Raw genomic sequence first — 19231 nt, forward strand, 5'->3', positions numbered from 1 at the left:
CAGCAAAGAGTTCTTTACTTATGTAAACTCTAAAAGGAAGGGGATGAATCAGATTGGTCCACTTGATATCGATGGGTCAACTGTTGATGATCCTGCTCAGGTAGCTAACAAACTAAATGAATATTTTGCATCGACATTCACACATGAGGAGTTATTCAGCGAGGGGAATGCTAGAGGTATATTCAACTCTGGCAGTAAGCTAGATAATCTTGTAATAACTGAGAGTAAAATGGAGGAGAAATTGTTGAAGATAAACACAAGAAAGACACCTGGGGTGGATGGGATCTATCCAGTTATATTAAAGGAGGCAGCAAAGGAACTTATATCTATCATAGGCTTCCTTGGACTCAGGGGAGGTACGCATAGACTGGAGATGTGCAAATGTGACCCCAATTCACAAAGGAGGATCAAAGACTGACACAAGTAATTATAGACCTGTGAGTTTAACTTCTGTTCCCGGAAAATTAATGGAGGCACTGGTTAAAGAAGCACTGCAGGATCATCTAGACAAGACTTCAGTTATAGCTCGGACACAGCATGGTTTTGTTAAGGGGAAGCCTTGTCTGACCAATTTGATTGGATACTATGATGCAGTCACAAAAGAACTGGATGCAGGGAATAACTTTGATATTATATACTTGGATCTTAGAAAGGCTTTTGATACTGTTGCACATGGAAGGAAGACTGCTGCACAGATTGGAGCAGTGTGGCATTGGAGGCAAATTGCTGCTATGGATAAAGGTGTGGTTGAGGGGGAGAAGACAGAGAGTGGTAATCAATGGACGCTGCTCATTGTGGACTAATGTTATTAGTGGAGTCCCTCAGGGTTCAGTGTTGGGTCCATTATTGTTTTCTGTATTTATAAATAATATTGATGATGGTATATCAAGCTTAATGTCCAAGTTTGCAGACGATACAAAGGTTGGCAGGGTTGTTAAGGACACTACTGACGTTATGCTGCTGCTGCAACAGGATCTGGAAAGGTTGAGCAGATGGGCTGAGAGGTGGCAAATGAAGTTTAACATTGACAAATGTAAAGTACTACATATGGGAAACAGCAACCCCCAGAGCAACGTATGTGTGGTACTACACTGACAGTGGTAGAGAATGAAAAGGATCTGGGGGTAATTGTGCAGGCAGATGGGCTGCAAGAGTAGCTCATGGTGTCTTATCAATGATATACAGGAATTTTTCTAGCAGGGATAAGGAGGTGATTATTCCCTTGTATAAGGCAATGGTCAGGCAACACCTTGAGTACTGTATACAGGTCTGGATGCTTCATTTCAAGAAGGATGTAGAACTGCTGGAACGAGTACAGAGAAGGGCAACAAGATTAGTGAATGGAACAAGGGGTTGCTCTTACGAAGAAAGGCTTAAGTTTTGCAAATTACAGTGTCTGGAGACTAGGCACCGGCGAGGTGATCTGATAGAGGTGTATATAGCCTTGAATGGTTTGATCATGCTCAATGCTGATGGGATTCTGCCTCTTGCGCAGAATAATCACCTGAGAGGGCATAAATTCAAATTGAGGAAAGACAGATGTAGGATAGATGTGCGGAAATTTGCCTTTAGCCAGCTGGTAGTTGGTTGGTGGAACAGACTTCCATCCTTTGTTGTGGAAGGTGATAGCCTAAATAAATTTAAGGCTCAGCTGGACAGGTATTTTGAATGAACAGAGGGGTGGAGTGAAATTTTTTTTTTTTTTGGCTGATGCTGCATAAGCTTGCTTTCTTCCATCATATGCCTCTCATGGAATTTTAAAAAAAAATTTTAAATGTAAACTTTGCATAAAATGCTTTTAAATATTAACTTGTTCTTATTTTGAATTAGCTGTACAGCACTGCAGCAAAAGTATTGTTAAAAACCAAATCAGAATTAAAATTATTTAAAAAAAAAAAGATTTCATATGTTACTACTTATTTTGATGCAATAATAACATCTACGTTTATTTATGTATCACTTGAGTGAATTTAATAATTTTGTGGATCTACATCCTTTGAATTTAGATTCACAAAAGCAGAGAATTTCAGTTTTTGTAAGTCCAACCTGAACAACAATGACTGACAGGTGTGATTGCCTTTTCAGATTTTAAAAGCTATTTTTGCACTGCCTTTATCATGAATTGTGTTTACAGCTATCTCTGCCATCTTTTTATCTGTTTCCAGATGCTTGGAAACAGATAAGAAATGGCAATATTTACTAGAAGATTACAAGAAAATGCACAGACAGGCAGACATTTTATTTGAAATATACTTGAAATAACCTTGAAAAATGTGAGGACTATATACCCCCACCGTATACTCTTCAGGGTCTATATATGAACACACACACACACACACACACACACACACACACACACACACACACACACACACACACACACACACACACACACACACACACACACACTTAAAAGGTTAAGACTGGTAATATCCACTTAGAGCAATAGATTCCATACCATACATTAGCCTTCAGAGTTCAGAGGATTTATACAAAAGCCTGTACTTTGGAACATACTAGAAGACTACACAGCTACAACTTCAGAAGCGTAGTCCAAAATATAGCCAATTTATGAACCTCACTATATAATAATTCTTCTCAATTTTGTTGAAAAAAAATTTTTATTTTTTTAAATTTATAGTTTTAGAAGTTTCATCCTTGCCTATTTCTTTTTTTAATTTCTGCTAATTAATAAAAATTTGTTTCTTAGTTTTTGTTTATTTCAGTAAAAGTACTTTTTAATATGAGAAACATATTTCTTCTTATGTTCAAATTATGCTTCTGCAATGTTCATAGCTTTCCTTTGAACAACTAGTTTTTCCCCAGGTTTTTCATGGTTAACCTGTAGCAACTTTTAAAATCTTGCATATGATTGACTCAATAATCTCATGTGCTCAATAATCTCAATTGACTCAATAATGGTTTGTGCAATGCCTTTGAGTTCTAGATTATAAATTAATTATTGTTATTGTGTTTTGCTTTTCTTTTGTGACTAGAACACTAGGGTTCATATCATCTCTATGTGGGAGAGGTGTATTTAGTTTATTGATAATATTTAAGTAAAAATTAAATGCAACAAGGCATCATATCTTTAAAAGTATAATAATCTATATAATATTGGTGTACCATAGACAACTCTTAAACAAAAAACTACATTAGTAGTGTGAAGGGCATCATTTTATCTCTATCTCATATTGTGCTTTTCCTTCACAACAAGTTGTCATGTATTGCACTACCTAGAATAAGTAACGCTTCACTAAAAGAGAAGACTATTGTTACTTATTCTCAGTGGTCACCACCACCCAGATGGCACTGTCTCAAGGCTTGTTTGTATATGTGTGGGATAATAACTCTACTATCCACTTGTCCCTATTAGACTTAGAAAAGCAAAAAGTAGAGGGGAAAGTTATAGCAGGAGTGGAAGAAGGTATAATAATCTATATAATATTGGTGTACCATAGACCAGTGTTTCTCAATCTTTTTACTCTCGTGGCACATTTTCCAAAGAAGAAAAATTTCGCGGCACACCTACGTAGTCATAGAAGAAGAAATTTCTAAATTTCGCGGCACACTAATGTGACGCGGCACACCCTTTGAGAAACACTGCCATAGACAACTCTTAAACAAAAAACTACATTAGTAGTGTGAAGGGCATCATTTTATCTCTATCTCATATTGTGCTTTTCCTTCACAACAAGTTGTCATGTATTGCACTACCTAGAATAAGTAACGCTTCACTAAAAGAGAAGACTATTGTTACTTATTCTCAGTGGTCACCACCACCCAGACGGCACTGTCTCAAGGCTTGTTTGTATATGTGTGGGATAATAACTCTACTATCCACTTGTCCCTATTAGACTTAGAAAAGCAAAAAGTAGAGGAGAAAGTTATAGCAGGAGTGGAAGAAGAAAATAAACGGTGTAGAAGAATGAAAGGGACAGTAACTCCTCTCACACCACTCAAAAACTCATAAATTCCTCAAATAGGCAACACTTCCTCAGTAGAGAAGACTGTTTTTACCTATTCTTGGAAACTCCGTGAATATCAGGCTCCCCTGGTGACCATTTCAAGGCTAGTTGGCCTTTCATCGGTGGGTGGGCAGGTATCCTTGTATTGCAGACATGACAATCCAGTTGTGAAGATAATCCCACAATATGAGAGATGCCAGAAGGTGTACATGATAATATTTAAGTAAAAATTAAATGAAACAAGGTGCCATATATTTAAGAGTATAATAATCTATATAATATTGGTGTAAACATACCATAGACAACTCTTAAACAAAAAACTACGTTAGTAGTGTGAACGGCATCATTTTATCTATATCTCATATTGTGCACTTCTTTCACAAGTTGCCATGTATTGCACTACCTCGAATAAGTAACACTTCACTAAAAGAGAAGACTATTGTTACTTATTCTCAGTGGGCACCACCACCACCACCCAGATGGCACCGTTTCAAGGCCTCTGGAACGTACACCTTCTTGCATCTCTCATATTGTGGGATTATCTTCAAAACTGGATTGTCATGTCTGCAATATCAGGGTACCTGCCCACCCACCGATGAAAGGCCAACAAGCCTTGAAACGGCATTGTCTGGGTGGTAGTGTCCACTGAAAATAAGTAACAATAGTCTTCTCTTTTAGTAAAGCGTTACTTATTTGAGGTAGTGCAATACATGGCAACTCGTTGTGAAAGAAGAGCACAATATGAGATATAGATAAAATGATGCCCTTCTCACTACTAATGTAATTTTTTTGTTTAAGAGAGTTGTCTATGGTGTGTTTACATCAATATTATATAGTTTATTGATAAGTATCAATATTTCTCATTCTGTAAATCTTCATATAATTTTTTTTATATTAAAATTTGGTTTAAAGGATACATATAGTAATATTAGTAGTGGCAAATGATGCAAGAAAGCAAACTTATACAGCAACAGCAAAAAAAAAAAAAAAAACAGCAGCACCTTCCCACATCACCTGTTCATCCACTCCAATAGCTTGTCTAGTTCTTCCTTGAATTTATTCAACTATCCACTTCCACAATAGAAGGAAGTTTGTTCCAACAATCAACCACCCACTGGCAGAAGGCATTTTCACACACCCATTCTGCAATCAACCTTCCTCAATTTGAATTTGGGCCCTTTATATGCATAGCCTGAGCAAGAGGAAGGATCCCATCAGCTTTGAGCTTGTTCAATCCATTCAAGGCTTTAGACACCTCAATCAGATAACCTAGCAGGAGCCTATTCTTCAGACACTGAAATTTTCAGAACTGAAGCCTTCTTGGTAAGAGCACTCCTGTCTTCTCCTCACCTATCTCATTGCCCTTCCTGCACCCATCCAGCAGCTCTATATACTTCCTAAAATGATGCATCCAGACCAATGCAATACTCAAGGTGTGGCCTGACCATTGTCTTATAAATGGGATAATTACATTCTTATCCCAGCTAGCAAAATTTCCTGTATATCATTGACAAAACCCTATGAGCTGTCCTGGCAGCCTGTTTGCACTGCTCAGAGAAATTCATATCTGACTGCACAATTACCCACAAGTCTTTTTTATTTTCTACTACCTGAGTGTAATTTTGCACTGTATGTTAATCTGGAATTACTGCTACCATATGTAGTACCTTGCAATTTTCAGTTTAATTGCCATTTCTCAACCCATCTGCCTAATTTTTCCTAGATCTTGTTGCAGTAGCATACCTTGATTACTGTCACTAATCACACTGCCAACCTTTGTATCATCTGCAAGGTTAGACATTAAGCCTGATATACACCTTCATCACTATCATCAATAAATACAGAAAACAACAACAAAGACTCCAAAGATTCTTTCTTAATTATTATGGCTAGGGTTGGCTTATTTCCTTTATCATAATTGGATAGATCCACCCCAAGTACCTCTTTTATGTTTTAGCTTCAAAATTTTTTCTTCCACTTTCCTTTCAGTTATCATATCATTTAGCTCCCTGTTGGAGTTTGATAAATTCTAACAAAGAGCTAAATGATATTCTTGGCATTTGATAAACTCTAGTCAGGAATGTATAGAGTACACATTCCTGAAATTATTTTTAAAAAAAATTCAATATTCAAGCAATATATGGAGCAATTAAATTTATTCTGAATTCATAGCTGTAATAATCTTTTCTTCATTATGTTTCTATTATACTTATCATTTGCATGTTCACTTTGAGAGATAATAAATAATAAAAGAAACAGGATCTGTTCATATTAAAAATACATTACAACCAGTTATCTTTCTTTTTATTTCTGCAAAGATTTTTAAGAAAAATATGGTAGAATTTTAAAATTATTTTCATCATTAAAATTATTAACAAAAATAGAAAAGATAATACTATCAATTTCAGTATGTATTAAAATTTTAGATTTAGCAAATCAAAGTGAGTACCTATGCTTTTATTAAAAAATTCTCTGAAAAGTTTAAAATCCAAAAATTTAATACACACACTTTTTAGTAGTTTGAAATCAGTTAAAAAGACATCATTTTACAGAATTAAAAATGTTTTCAAAACTAAGAAAAGTATTTACAATATATTTGTTGTAACAGAATTAAAATATACCTTTGCATTCTTCTACAGATCTGGATCCAACAGAACTTGTCACCCCTTGTCGACCAGCAATAATTGGGCAAGATTTACAAACAAGGTGTCCAGATTCATCTTGATATGACCCTTTTAGACAGGATATACAAGACATGGTTGCATTGTCATAGTATGTTCCTACTGCACATTCCACTAAAGAAAAAATTTTTAAAGTGTCAACTGAATGTTTATTTTCAGCATTTTAGTGTATTATATTGACAGAAATATGTGAACTATTTGGGTCAATCATTCCACGAACAGGAACGATCGACTGAAAAATCAGGAATGGTTTCACAAAAAAAAAAAAAAAAAAAAAAAAAATCAAAGAAATCTGTGGAAGCACTCTAAACAAAAATTAGAGAAGGCATCAACTAAACTAAGTGAGGTTTTCTGTAACTGTTGGATGTGCAGAAGTTAAGTTGGTTGTGAATGAAAATAATTGTTACTGTACGATTTTATTTAGCTCTGTATTATATATTAAACCCCAGGGGCTCACATCTGGTGAGTATGGGCTTGGCAAACCCAGGGTCCTGAGCTGGATATCATCATTCTTCTCTTTCTTGGTGATTCCTTTCTGCTTCTGACACCCCCCCCTCCTCTCTCTCTCTCTCTCAGGGTAACTCGGGAATTGTTTTTTTGGCTGGTGCAGCATAAGCCTCAGGCTTCCTTGTACCATATGGATAATAATAATAATAATAATAATAATAATAATATATTAGATTGCATTTAAATGCATAAAACAGAAATTAAAAAAAAAACGAGACAAGATGTCAATAATACACAACATAGCCTCATCGTTGGCACCACAATGCCATATGTATTTGTAATATTTATTGCTGTAGACTAATCAGCATAATTACCTACAATACAGGAGATATAAAAATACGTGAAATAAATATAGTAATTTTGTTTATTTTCTTAAAAGAATAATCAAGATATGCCGAGAAAATATAACTAAAAAAACATATTCAGTTATAGTGCATTGTATATAGTAGATTTTAATTTTCCTTTCCCCCCCATGAAACTATCAAGCATGAAAGGCATTAGAACCTATAATACTTATTAATATATGGGTCAAATATTTTATCACTGTAGACAATTTACTCCACACTGTCAAAAATTATTCCAAAGTTTTATCATTTGGTGTATATAAAATACACCAAATGATAAAAGGAATTGAACTGGATATCAAATCAAAATATGCAATGGATGTTTTGATTCGATATATATTTTGTATGTAAAAATTTACAGACGGTTCTCATATACAGGGTGTTTCAGTTAAACGTTTCAGAACTTCTAAGAGGGATAGGGTACATCCTGACAACCCAAAATCATATAGCAATGCGGGGTCGGAAATGCTTTCCTGAAGCGGTGTTGTACACATAAGCACCATAAAGAAAAGAGACCGTAAGTGAGAAATCGTTTTAATAATACATGAAAAGAAGCAAAAGGTACATGGATTAAAGTAAGTGTTCGAAGTTTCTTCCACGGGCTACAATGCACGCCTCACATCTCTGACGCATGGACATCCGAACATTCTGGAATACTCCAGGCGAATTTCGAATTTCTTCGGCAGCTACTGCGATTCTTGCAACCAGCTCCTCAGCATTGTCGACAGGGGTGTCATAAACTAGCGATTTCATATGACCCCAGAAATAAAAATCAAGACATGATAGGTCGGGTGACCGAGCAGGCCAACGCACGGGACCACCACGTCCGATCCACTGTTGACCAAATGTGACATCCAGGTAGTTACGAACATCTCCGCTATAATGGGCAGGGGCTCCATCGTGTTGGAACCACATTGTCTGTTGCATCGATGCAGAAATCTGTTCATCTCTCAAAAGTTGTGGCAATACTTGCTGCAGAAAGATCAAGTAGATAGGTCCGGTTAGACGACACGGTAACAGGTAAGGTCCGATGAGGTGATCTCCCATAATACCGGCCCATACATTGACCGAAAATCGAATCTGTGCTGCACGACGTCGTATTGCATGCGGGTTCTCGACCGCCCAGATATGGTCGTTATGCGTGTTGAAAATTCCTTCCCTTGTGAAGGATGCCTCATCGGAAAACAACACTTCAGCAGGAAAAAGGGGATTTGTAGCACATTTTCCAAGGTACCACTGTGCGAAAGCAATATGAGGTGCATAATCCTCCGGTTGCTGTGTCTGGACACGCTGCACGTGAAACGGATGCATGTCTTGTTCTCGGAGAATCCTCCAGACGCTGCAATGGGAAACCCCAACTGCGTTTGCTAGACTTCGTGTACTTGTTCTTGGATTCCCCTGTACATGCTGCAGCACATTCTGTTCGACGGCTGGAGTCCGTGCTGTTCTTACCCTGTCCCTGTCAGCTCTTTCAAATGAACCTCTCTCAGCTAACCTCTGGAGCAGTCTTGCAAAGAAATTATGACTGGGAATACGCCTCGTCGGATATCGTTCCGCTTACAAACGCTGTGCGGCTGGCCCACTACAATTTGCAGCCCCGTACACCAAATGCATATCGGCTAACTCTGCGTTCATGTAATCATCCATCCTACTAACTTGGCGTTCTTGTTCAAGAAATTCGAAATTCGCCTGGAGTATTCCAGAATGTTCGGATGTCCATGCGTCGGAGATGTGAGGCGTGCATTGTAGCCCGTGGAAGAAACTTCGAACACTTACTTTAATCCATGTACCTTTTGCTTCTTTTCATGTATTATTAAAACGATTTCTCACTTACGGTCTCTTTTCTTTATGGTGCTTCTGTGTACAACACCGCTTCAGGAAAGCATTTCCGACCCCACATTGCTATATGATTTCGAGTTGTCAGGATGTACCCTACCCCTCTTAGAAGTTCTGAAACGTTTAACTGAAACACCCTGTATACATATTTCTACTACTCAAAATATTTAATAACGAGTGAAAAAAAATAATAGTGTTTCAAAAAAAAAAAAAAAAACACAGAAAGCATGGAAGTTTTAAAGTTTTTTCCAATGTGGATCAAGACATCAAACAAGTTGCATCTTCAAAAAAAATTGGGATGATCTGATGATTCATTAAAGATGAGAAGAGAAGAGGGAAAAAAAAGCAACGCGCAGCTGACTGTTCATTCATTATTTAAAAAAATCTAATCCAATACAAGATTTCCCCTGGCCCCTGCTCCAATTGGAAAATTAGCCATCTAAAACAAAACAATATTACTCATATATGTTTTATTTCAATAAATATTTTTATTTATTAATATAACCTTCGAGTTTTAATATGACATTTACCAACTGTAATGTAATATGAATTAATAAAAATAATACTATATCCAATCAAAGCTTTTATGGAACCTATCCCAGAGTGTTATATGAAGATGTACATGCTATAGCATGCATTTCTATTATGCACTATTTTTTTGGAATGTATGTCATGCATTATGGTATACAACAGCAGTTCCAAAACTGTGCGCTGCAGGATTTTTAATATTTGAAGGGAAACAGCGATACTTGACATCTGCTGGACACCATGCAAACTACTAGCTTGAGGTAGTTCACAATTTCAACATTATCACCATTTGAACATTACTTATTAAGTTGTTTGGACCTAACTGCTTAATAAACAGAACTGTTAAGTATTTCTTTTGGACTAGGGGTGCAGTGAAAAAAACACTTAGACACTAAGGGCGTCGTGAATCGAGAAAGTTTGGGAACCTCTGGTATATCCTATGAGATGTATATGTTTTGAGGGCAACTGTGGCTAAGTGGTCAGGCACAAGGGTACACAAGTACATGTACTTTGAGTGATTGTGGTTTAAGCCTGCATGACTACTAAATATGGTGCTCTTTCTTGTATTCTCTTTATCTTGTGAACTCCTCTGAACGTGTAGTCATCCAAGAGAATAACAGAATATTTATTTATTTTATTTTATTTTAAAAGAGGTGAATTTGCTATTCAGTTAAACTCTAAGACACTGCCATGACAGCCTATCTCGAGACTTACTTTTCTCTCATCAGATGTATGATGGCCTCAATTATCAACTTCATGATGAATAGTGAATAACATATTGGGCCTAAATGAGCAGTCAAGAGTATCAAGTCAAGAGCAGTCAAGGAAAAACTTCTGAACGAATGCTAACAAATGTTATGTGTACATAACATTTGAATGGGTCAACATAAAGTACTAAATAATTTTTGTTTAGAATTACTGTCTAATTTTGTTTTTGATTTGAATAGTGTCACCAAAGAGGAAATATTTTCTATAAAATTAAAACAAAATTAGCAAAATCAGTCACAGCATGGGTTCGTTAAGAAGTGATCTTTTAGTAGGTTCCCCTATTTCCATGCCTTTCCCACCTGGACACTTGGTGTGGCTAGCTGCAAAGAGAAGGCTCCTCCTGGTTGTATGGCATGCATGTTCCAGCCAATCAGACTGAGGTCTCCTACAATTAAGCCAGGAATCCCACACTGCTTCCTCCACTTTCTTTTTTTTTTTTGTAGTAGTAGTAAGACAATGTAGCCTATATATTATAATATAAAGGTTTTAATAACTATAAAGTTCTTTTTCATTTTATCCATAGAAAAAGGAGCCACAGAACTCCTTTAAAAACACACACACACACACACACACACACACACACACACACACACACACACACACACACACACACACACACACATATATATATATATATATATATATATATATATATATTTAAGATATTAGTTGTAGAGGTAAGTTCTAATAGTGCAATAATAGACCAAGTTAAGCCGGCTATAATGTATATTACGAAAGCTAGTAAGTTATAGCATCTCAAGCAACCCAACGGCTTATGCAAGTGCCCAACGCAAACTGGAAAAAATATATATATACGCCAAATATAGCAAGGAAAAACTTAACATATCAATAACATTAAATGAAAAATTAAATGTTAATTATAGGCAATTAGATACATTGAAAGGGACTTTTTCGAGGGCTAACCCTTTCAATGTATCAACCATAATTAACGAGCTATCCGTTTCTGTAGTCATCGTCCAGCATAAATCGTATCTGTGACGATTAAAATATATATGTATTAAATTTGATATATTTATTATAATTGAGCTATTAATTAACTATGCATTTATGCATTTTACATACTTGGTATATATATATATATATATAAATAAATAATTACTATTGTAAGAGTATAATTGGTACTATATAGGTATTCAAAGTGTATTAAAACATTGGCATAAAAGTACTCAGTGGCCATACGGCTGAGTACTTTTATGCCAATGTTTTAGAAATAAACACATTTATTTCTAGGGTATAGCAATGTAAACCAACATGGGCTATCTTAGTTTTTATAGGTTCTTTTGGTCGTATGGCCCTCTGAGTACTTTTATGCCAATGTTTTAATACTTATATAGTACCAATTATACTCTTACAATAGTAATTAGATTACAGACTGATGTAGTGCCTCCATAGCCAGGTGGGCAGGAGCAGCAGTGTGAAGCACACGCTTCTTGATTAGACCGGGGTTCGAGCCCATGACCACCAAATACGGAGGATGCGGAAAGGTCAGGGAATGACCACCGCATTTCACCAGTGCAATATGGCCTTAGTTGCTAATGCTTCTAAAAAAATCAGATAACAATAATAAACAGACTGATGTAAGGTTTAATCTACAATTGATGGCATTAATCTGATCTGACATACCTTTTACATCTATTCCAATATTTCATAACAGATTATATACATATACACAGTGCTTTTTTTTTTTGTAAAAAAATAGGTGCTGGTACTCATTCTTTGCTATCAGGAAAAACTGAAAATTAAAAGGATATTAAAAGTACTCTAAAATTTTATTTTTTCTGATATTGTTACTTTAGTAGTAATGTTTTTGGAATAAGAATAACAAATTTATTATATTAACACAGTTTATTAAATTTATAAATTTATTATTCAAGTATATTAAAAAAATAAGTAAAATGTGAGTAAAATAAGTAAATAAATCGGTCAACTACTGACCGATCCTGAGTGACCTTCATCCTGAGTGCCCGTCACTCAGGATGAAGGGTCCGTAGTCACGAATGGTTGTTAGTGTAGTATCTCAAATAGAGAGCTTTATGGTAACTGAAAAAAGTTTATAGTATCCCGGCTTGGCCTAAAACTGAGGAATTAACGAAAACGTTGTCTATTTGAGTCTTTCCAGTTGTTGTTGTTGTTGTTGTTGTTGTTAGGTTTGTTGGTGCATCAGCAACTGTGGCTATAATGCACTGATTTCTGACTAGTATATCTTTGCTGTTGATGCTGATTCTGATAAAAATTTAAACAAGGTGATATTTATCAATTGATTTTAGGAAAACGAAAACGTCATCCATATCTTGACGATCTTCCAGAACATTACGTAGTGTTAATTGATTGCAATTTTTGGAAAGTAAGGAGAAAGCAGTTTTTCTTTCTCTTAGATATAGCGGGCATTCGATAATGATATGCTTTACAGTGAGTGGACATGAACAGTTACTGCATTGTGGGGCATCTTCCTTTCTTAATAGATTATTTCCTCTCAGACTGGAGCGCCACTGTTTGGGTTCTTTCTTTATTTCAAAAAGTTTATTATTTATTTCTTTTTCCCATATATGTTTCCACTGTTCTTTAGAGGTCTGCTGTATAATGGATTTATAGTCAACATAAGGTGTCCTGAAATTGGAAGAAATAGGATTTGAAGCATTTTTGGCAGCTAAATCTGCCTGTTCATTTCCTGGGATTCCAGAGTGTCCAGGAATCCAACAAAAAATTATGCGGTGACCACGTGCATGAATTGCCATTAACTGAGTCCAGATTTGTTGTACCAGAGGATGACTGTTGGGGCGTTTACATTGCATACAATTCACGGCACTTAATGAATCGGTATATATTATGGATTGAGTATATGAGGCTTCTTTTATTTTCTCCAGGGCTAGTAGAATACCATACAACTCAGCAGTATAATTACTACATTCTGAAGGGAGCTGTTTGGCGATGATAGCATCCGGCAGGACTACAGCTGTACCAACCTTACTGGCAGTCTTGGATCCATCTGTATATATCTGCACATAACTCCTAAACTGAGTGGAGTGGGCCAGATGTAATTGTCTGATGTTAATATCTGGAAGATTATTCTTTCCCCATTTCTGATAGTATTTTTCAATATCTATCGTGGGTATTTCCCATGGCTGGATTTGCATGCTAGTATCCTGCATTATATTATTCATGCTGAGTCCCCAGCTAGTGTTTAGAGCTTGAAGCCTAATGCCAGATGGTTTGTTGACACGTGATTTGGTTCGATAGAGGTTTTCCCATTTTGGTGTGAAGAGATATTGCCATATCGGGTGATGTGGAAAGCTGCTGATTTTTGCGGCATAATTTAGGAGAAGAATTTGTCGCCGAAGGTCTAGCGGCGGTTCATTGGCTTCCGTATATAGACTTAAAGTGGGAGATGTATGAAAGGCACCCAGTGCTATTCGAAGTGCACTATGATGAATGGGATCAAGCCATTTCAGTACACTTGGCCTGGCTGAGGCGTATGCAGGAGATGCATAGTCCAAGCGGGATCTAATTAATGAGTGGTATAAATGTAGCAACATGTACCGATCTGCACCCCATGACATAGAGGAGATTACTCTGAGAATATTTAGTTTCTTCAGACAGCTGGTACGAATATATTTTATATGTTCAAGGAAGTTTAATTTTTTATCAAATATTATACCAAGAAAACGAGTACTTGGTTGGAATGTAATACAATGGGAGCCTAACTGAAGGTTAGGCTCCCATTAGGCTCCCTGATCTAGTCTGGAACCATTAGGTTCCAGACTAGATCAGGATGCAATGTACGTTTACGACAGAAGTGTACTGCACTTGTTTTCGATTTAGAAATTCTGTAGCCATTGTTTTTGGCCCAAGAGACTATTCTATTAATGGTGACTTGTAGTTGTCTCTCAATAAGTCGCATATTTTGAGAATGACATGAGATCGATGGCAAGGTCATCAGCATACAGGTATGCATCAACTGTGTTAGGTATACAATTGGTTATAGAATTGATCCTGATGGCAAAAAGTGTTGCACTTAGCACTGAGCCCTGGGGAACTCCCTCTTCTTGAACATATGTTCCAGAAAGTGACGAGTGGAAGAGGACTTGGAAGGATCTGTTAGATAGGAAGTTCTGAATAAATTTCGGGAGATGACCCCCGAAGACCAGAGTTATGTAAGTCCCGAAGAATCCCATAACGCCAAGTTGTATCAAATGCCTTCTCGATGTCTACGCATATCATAACAAAGTGTTCATTTCTTAGAAAGGCGTTCCGAATATTTGCTTCCGCTTTGATAATGAGATCAAGCGTCGATCTACTTCTCCGAAAACCATACTGGCTTCGACTCAGAATGTTTTGAGTCTCCAAATACCACGTTAGTCGGGTGTTAAGTATTTTTTCCATTGTTTTTCCCAAGCAACTTGTTAGGGAGATAGGTCGATAGTTTCTTGGATCTGTGTGGTCTTTTCCTGGTTTCGGGAAGGCTAGCACATAAGAATGGCACCAGCTGGTGGGGTAATATTCTTCTAAGAAAATTCTATTATAGAGTAGTAAGAGAGCACTTAATGATGTTTCACTTAAATGGGAAATCATTGCGTAATAAATTCCATCAGGACCTGGAGCACTGTTTTTCACTTTTGTGAGCGCATTAAGCAATTCAGTCATGGTCAACGGCAGATTGTATGAATGTTGGAGAGCGGTATTAAAATTCTGTTTATACTTTTCTGTACTGCGTTTTAGCATCTGGAAGGCTGGTTCATAGGCGGAAACAGCTGAGAGTGATTCAAAAGATGAGCCGAATGCATTAGCAAGTTCCTCAGGTTCAGAAATTTCCTTTCCTTTCAGAAATAGAATCGGAGCAGTAGCAAGTGGGTATTTGCCATTGATACGTTTGATTTTTTTCCAGACTGTAGCAGTATCTGTGAATCTGTTTATTGTGGCAGCATAGCGTGCCCATGCTTCTTTTTTACTCATTCGTCTTATATAACGAGCCTTAGCCCTTGCTTTTTTAAACTGTAGGAGGTTGGCTGTGGTTGGATGTTTTCTAAACTGATTCCAGGATTTATTTCTTTCTCTTTTAGCAATGCTACATGCTTCGTTCCACCACATTTTTGGATGGAGTCGTATTTTAAATGATGATTTCGGGATAGCGGATTCAGCTGCTGTCATTATTCATTCTGTGATATAGCTTACTGCAGAATCAATCTTGTCAGTAGCAATGATAGTGGAATCTAAATGAGCTATTTCTTGATATTTAGCCCAGTTGGCCTTGTCAAATTTCCAAATTGTTCTAATTCTATTGAGCGGAGGAGAACTTGTACAGAAATTACAGATGATCGGAAAGTGATCGCTACCAAGAGGGTTCTCAGTAACTGTCCAGTCTATGAGAGGAAATATTGTTGGAGAACATACTGTTAGATCAATGGCAGAGCTTGAGCCAGATGGTACATGAACATATGTGTGATCACCGGTGTTTAAAATAGTTAGATTGTGTTTATCTAAGAATTTCTCAATTATTTGTCCTCTGCAGTCAAGTTGTTGAGAGCCCCATAGGGGGTTATGACCATTCCAGTCACCCAGAATACAGAAAGGAGCGGGTATTTGTCCTACTAGGTCATCTAAATCAGCAAGGGTGTAAGCGTGGTTTGGTGACAGATACAATGAGACTAATGTTATGGTTATGCCAATGGTGATACGGGCTGCAACTGCCTCCAACGCTGTTTGCAAGGGAACAGGTCTGGAGGTAATTGAAGAGTTTACTAACAGCGCTACTCCTCCGTGTGCTGCATTAGAGCAGTTTCTATCTTCTCTATACATGGTGAAGTGTTTAATTGTTAGAGATACTGCATTCGTCAGGTTTGTTTCTTGTATGCATGCTGCGACAGGCTTATATTCACTTAGGAGATCGTAGAGGTCATCTAAATTTGCACGAAATCCGCGACAATTCCATTGAATCACTGTATGCATTGTTTGGTTTTAAATGGAGGGTTTGGTTTCTTACGGCGGATTTTTTTGTTTGCGCTTGTCTACTTTTGCTTTTTCTTTTTTTGGGAAGATTGGCCTACCCGTGTCAATGTCATCCTCTGGATGAATCTCAAGAATTGAATCATCTTCATCTATCTTTTCATCAATATCCATGGTATCGGATATAAATTTGGTAGTGCTGCTTCTTTCAGGGGTCTTGGCTCGTTCATTTGGTTTCTCATTAGGTTTCTTATCCGGAGGTATTGTTACAGGAGTATTTGCTTCTCGAGTAGCATATTTAGGAATAGGTTTTTCCTTTGATGAGGAGAGGAGTGATTTAGCCCAACCAGATATTGAGATATTTGGAGGGACTGAGCAGTCTGTCTGAGTTTCTACTGAACGTAACCGTTGGGTAACTGAAGCATATGTAGGTGACTTAGCAGGTACTGCAAAATGTTTTTTAGCTTCTTGATAGGATACTTTCTGCTCAATCTTATATTTTTGAATATTATTTTCTCTTTTCCATTGATGGCATTCCTTAGAGAAGGCAGAGTGGTTACCATGGCAGTTAGGACAAATTTGCATTTCAGTATTACAGTTCGTGTGTGTATGCTCTTTTGATCCGCAGTTAGCACAAGTGGCTACACCTCTGCAGACAGCTTGGGAATGACCAAATTTTTGGCACTTAAAGCACCGGACTGGATTTGGAATGTATGGTCTTACTTGGCATCGAAGATAACCAGCTTTAATAGAAGTAGGCAGATTTGGTGTTTTGAATGTATAGAAGTAGGCAGATTTGGTGTTTTGAATGTTAGTATCACTGTCCGTGTGGGGACAGGCTCTCCATCTCTTTTAATAAGAATTCTTTTGGCTTGTACCACGTTTTGATCTCTTAATTCATGCACAAGCTCATCCTCTGATACGTTCAATAGATCCCACTCTGATATTACCCCTTTAGAGGAGTTTAAGGTGGCATGGGGTAACCTTTGTGGGAATTCCACCAAAAGTGGATACATTCAATAGCCTCTCAGCATATCTATGTTCAGTCATTTCGATTAATAAATCTCCGGATCTTAAACGCCGAACCATTTTTGGAGGGCCAGCCACATTTTCGAGACATTTCTGTATCAAAAATGGGGACAGCTTACTCAATGGTTGGTCTGTGGAGGAGTGTAGTATTAGAAAGAGAGGAGTGGTCTTGTCCATTCCTTCTTTTTTTTGTCTCTTAGCATGGGATATATTTGTGTCGTCATGATCTGGATTATGTTTGTCCAGTTCTGAATCATAAGATCCACACGAGGACTGTTTATTTTTGTCCATCGTTGCTCCTTTTAGCCCTGGGAGAGTGGATTTCTTCTCCCAGACTTCCAGCCCCGCCACGTGGAGGCAGGAGCGGTGCCACCTAGTGGCCAAGCGGTGGAGAGGTTAGTTTGTTAGTGCAAAAATTAATTAATATACGAAGAAAAGAAAGGTAATTTTCCTTTCTGGGTTCTTACTTAGTCTCTTAGCATGGGATATATTTGTGTCGTCATGATCTGGATTATGTTTGTCCAGTTCTGAATCATAAGATCCACACGAGGACTGTTTATTTTTGTCCATCGTTGCTCCTTTTAGCCCTGTTAAGTACAGAACCACTTACAGAGAAATGAGAATGAGAAAATCACTGGAAAGAAAATAACTAAATCACTGAAAAAGAGCACTATAAATCACTTATGAAAATCGCTTGGACACTATCGCTTGGCACTCGGGGCCCTTTCCAGTTGTTGTGAATGACAAGGGTGGGAGAAACGACTGGCAGTTGAGAGCCGTGCAAGACTCCGCGTAGGCGCTTCCCCACCATCGTCGCCTCAACACTGGCTCTCTGAGTACCTCCTTGCCAGGACAACTCCAGCTTTGAAAATTGTTAAAAAATACTTCTCGTCGCAAAATTTATAAATGACCTTTATAGAATCCTTAACTATTTAGCAACCTTTTTGTCACCAAAAGGAGAGTTACTTAGTATAAAGAAGCGCACTATCAAAGTCCAATAATTTTTTTTTAATTTTAACCCAAAAAAGTAAATGATAGATTTCAATTAGAATAGTTTTCTCTTGAAAAGCACTGAATAACACATAGCAAATGTGATTTTTAAATTTTTAGCTCCATTAGCAACGGAAATATAGGTGGGGGGCATGAAAATTACTCACATTTTTCTGTCTGGTGCCGCCATTTTAAATTTTTAAAATATTTTAAAATTATATTTTAAGTCTACTCGTTGAGCTCTTTCCAACGGTGTATAGGTTGTTGAAAACATTTACCCCCCCACATTTAACCCCCATTTCACAAACAAATTTTTGTCAATAACGGTCAATATGGCGTCATGTTGGCCCACATGATGTACAAACCTGTGCAAAATTTCAAGTCAGTAGGTTGAGTGGTTCCAGAGATAAAATGCTGTGACAAGACAGACAGACAACCGAGTGACATTATAAGGGTCCTTCGTTAGATTATGGACCCTAAAAATAATAAGTAAAAATAAATAACAAAAGTAAAAATAATTTCATAATAAAGTTTTTGTATAACATTCCAAATTTTTATTAAGTTCTCATCCGATGCCGACTTCTTTTCTTCCTCTTTGTAAGTCTGTTGCTCAATGACG

General features: G+C 37.1%; 1 protein-coding gene across 1 annotated transcript in view; it reads right to left on the bottom strand.

Annotated features, from left to right (window-relative positions):
* Positions 1-19231, bottom strand: part of LOC150081645 (uncharacterized) — a 981095-nt gene that overhangs the window by 117846 nt on the left and 844018 nt on the right. Inside the window, exon 48 of the mRNA XM_090380575.1 lies at positions 6590-6763. Coding sequence (XP_090236701.1) covers positions 6590-6763 — 174 coding nt within the window. The remainder of the gene's footprint in view (positions 1-6589; positions 6764-19231) is intronic.

Source organism: Mastigoproctus giganteus, chromosome 8 (assembly GCF_048544385.1).
Source record: "Mastigoproctus giganteus isolate SK-2022 chromosome 8, ASM4854438v1, whole genome shotgun sequence".
NCBI lineage: Eukaryota > Metazoa > Arthropoda > Arachnida > Uropygi > Thelyphonidae > Mastigoproctus > Mastigoproctus giganteus.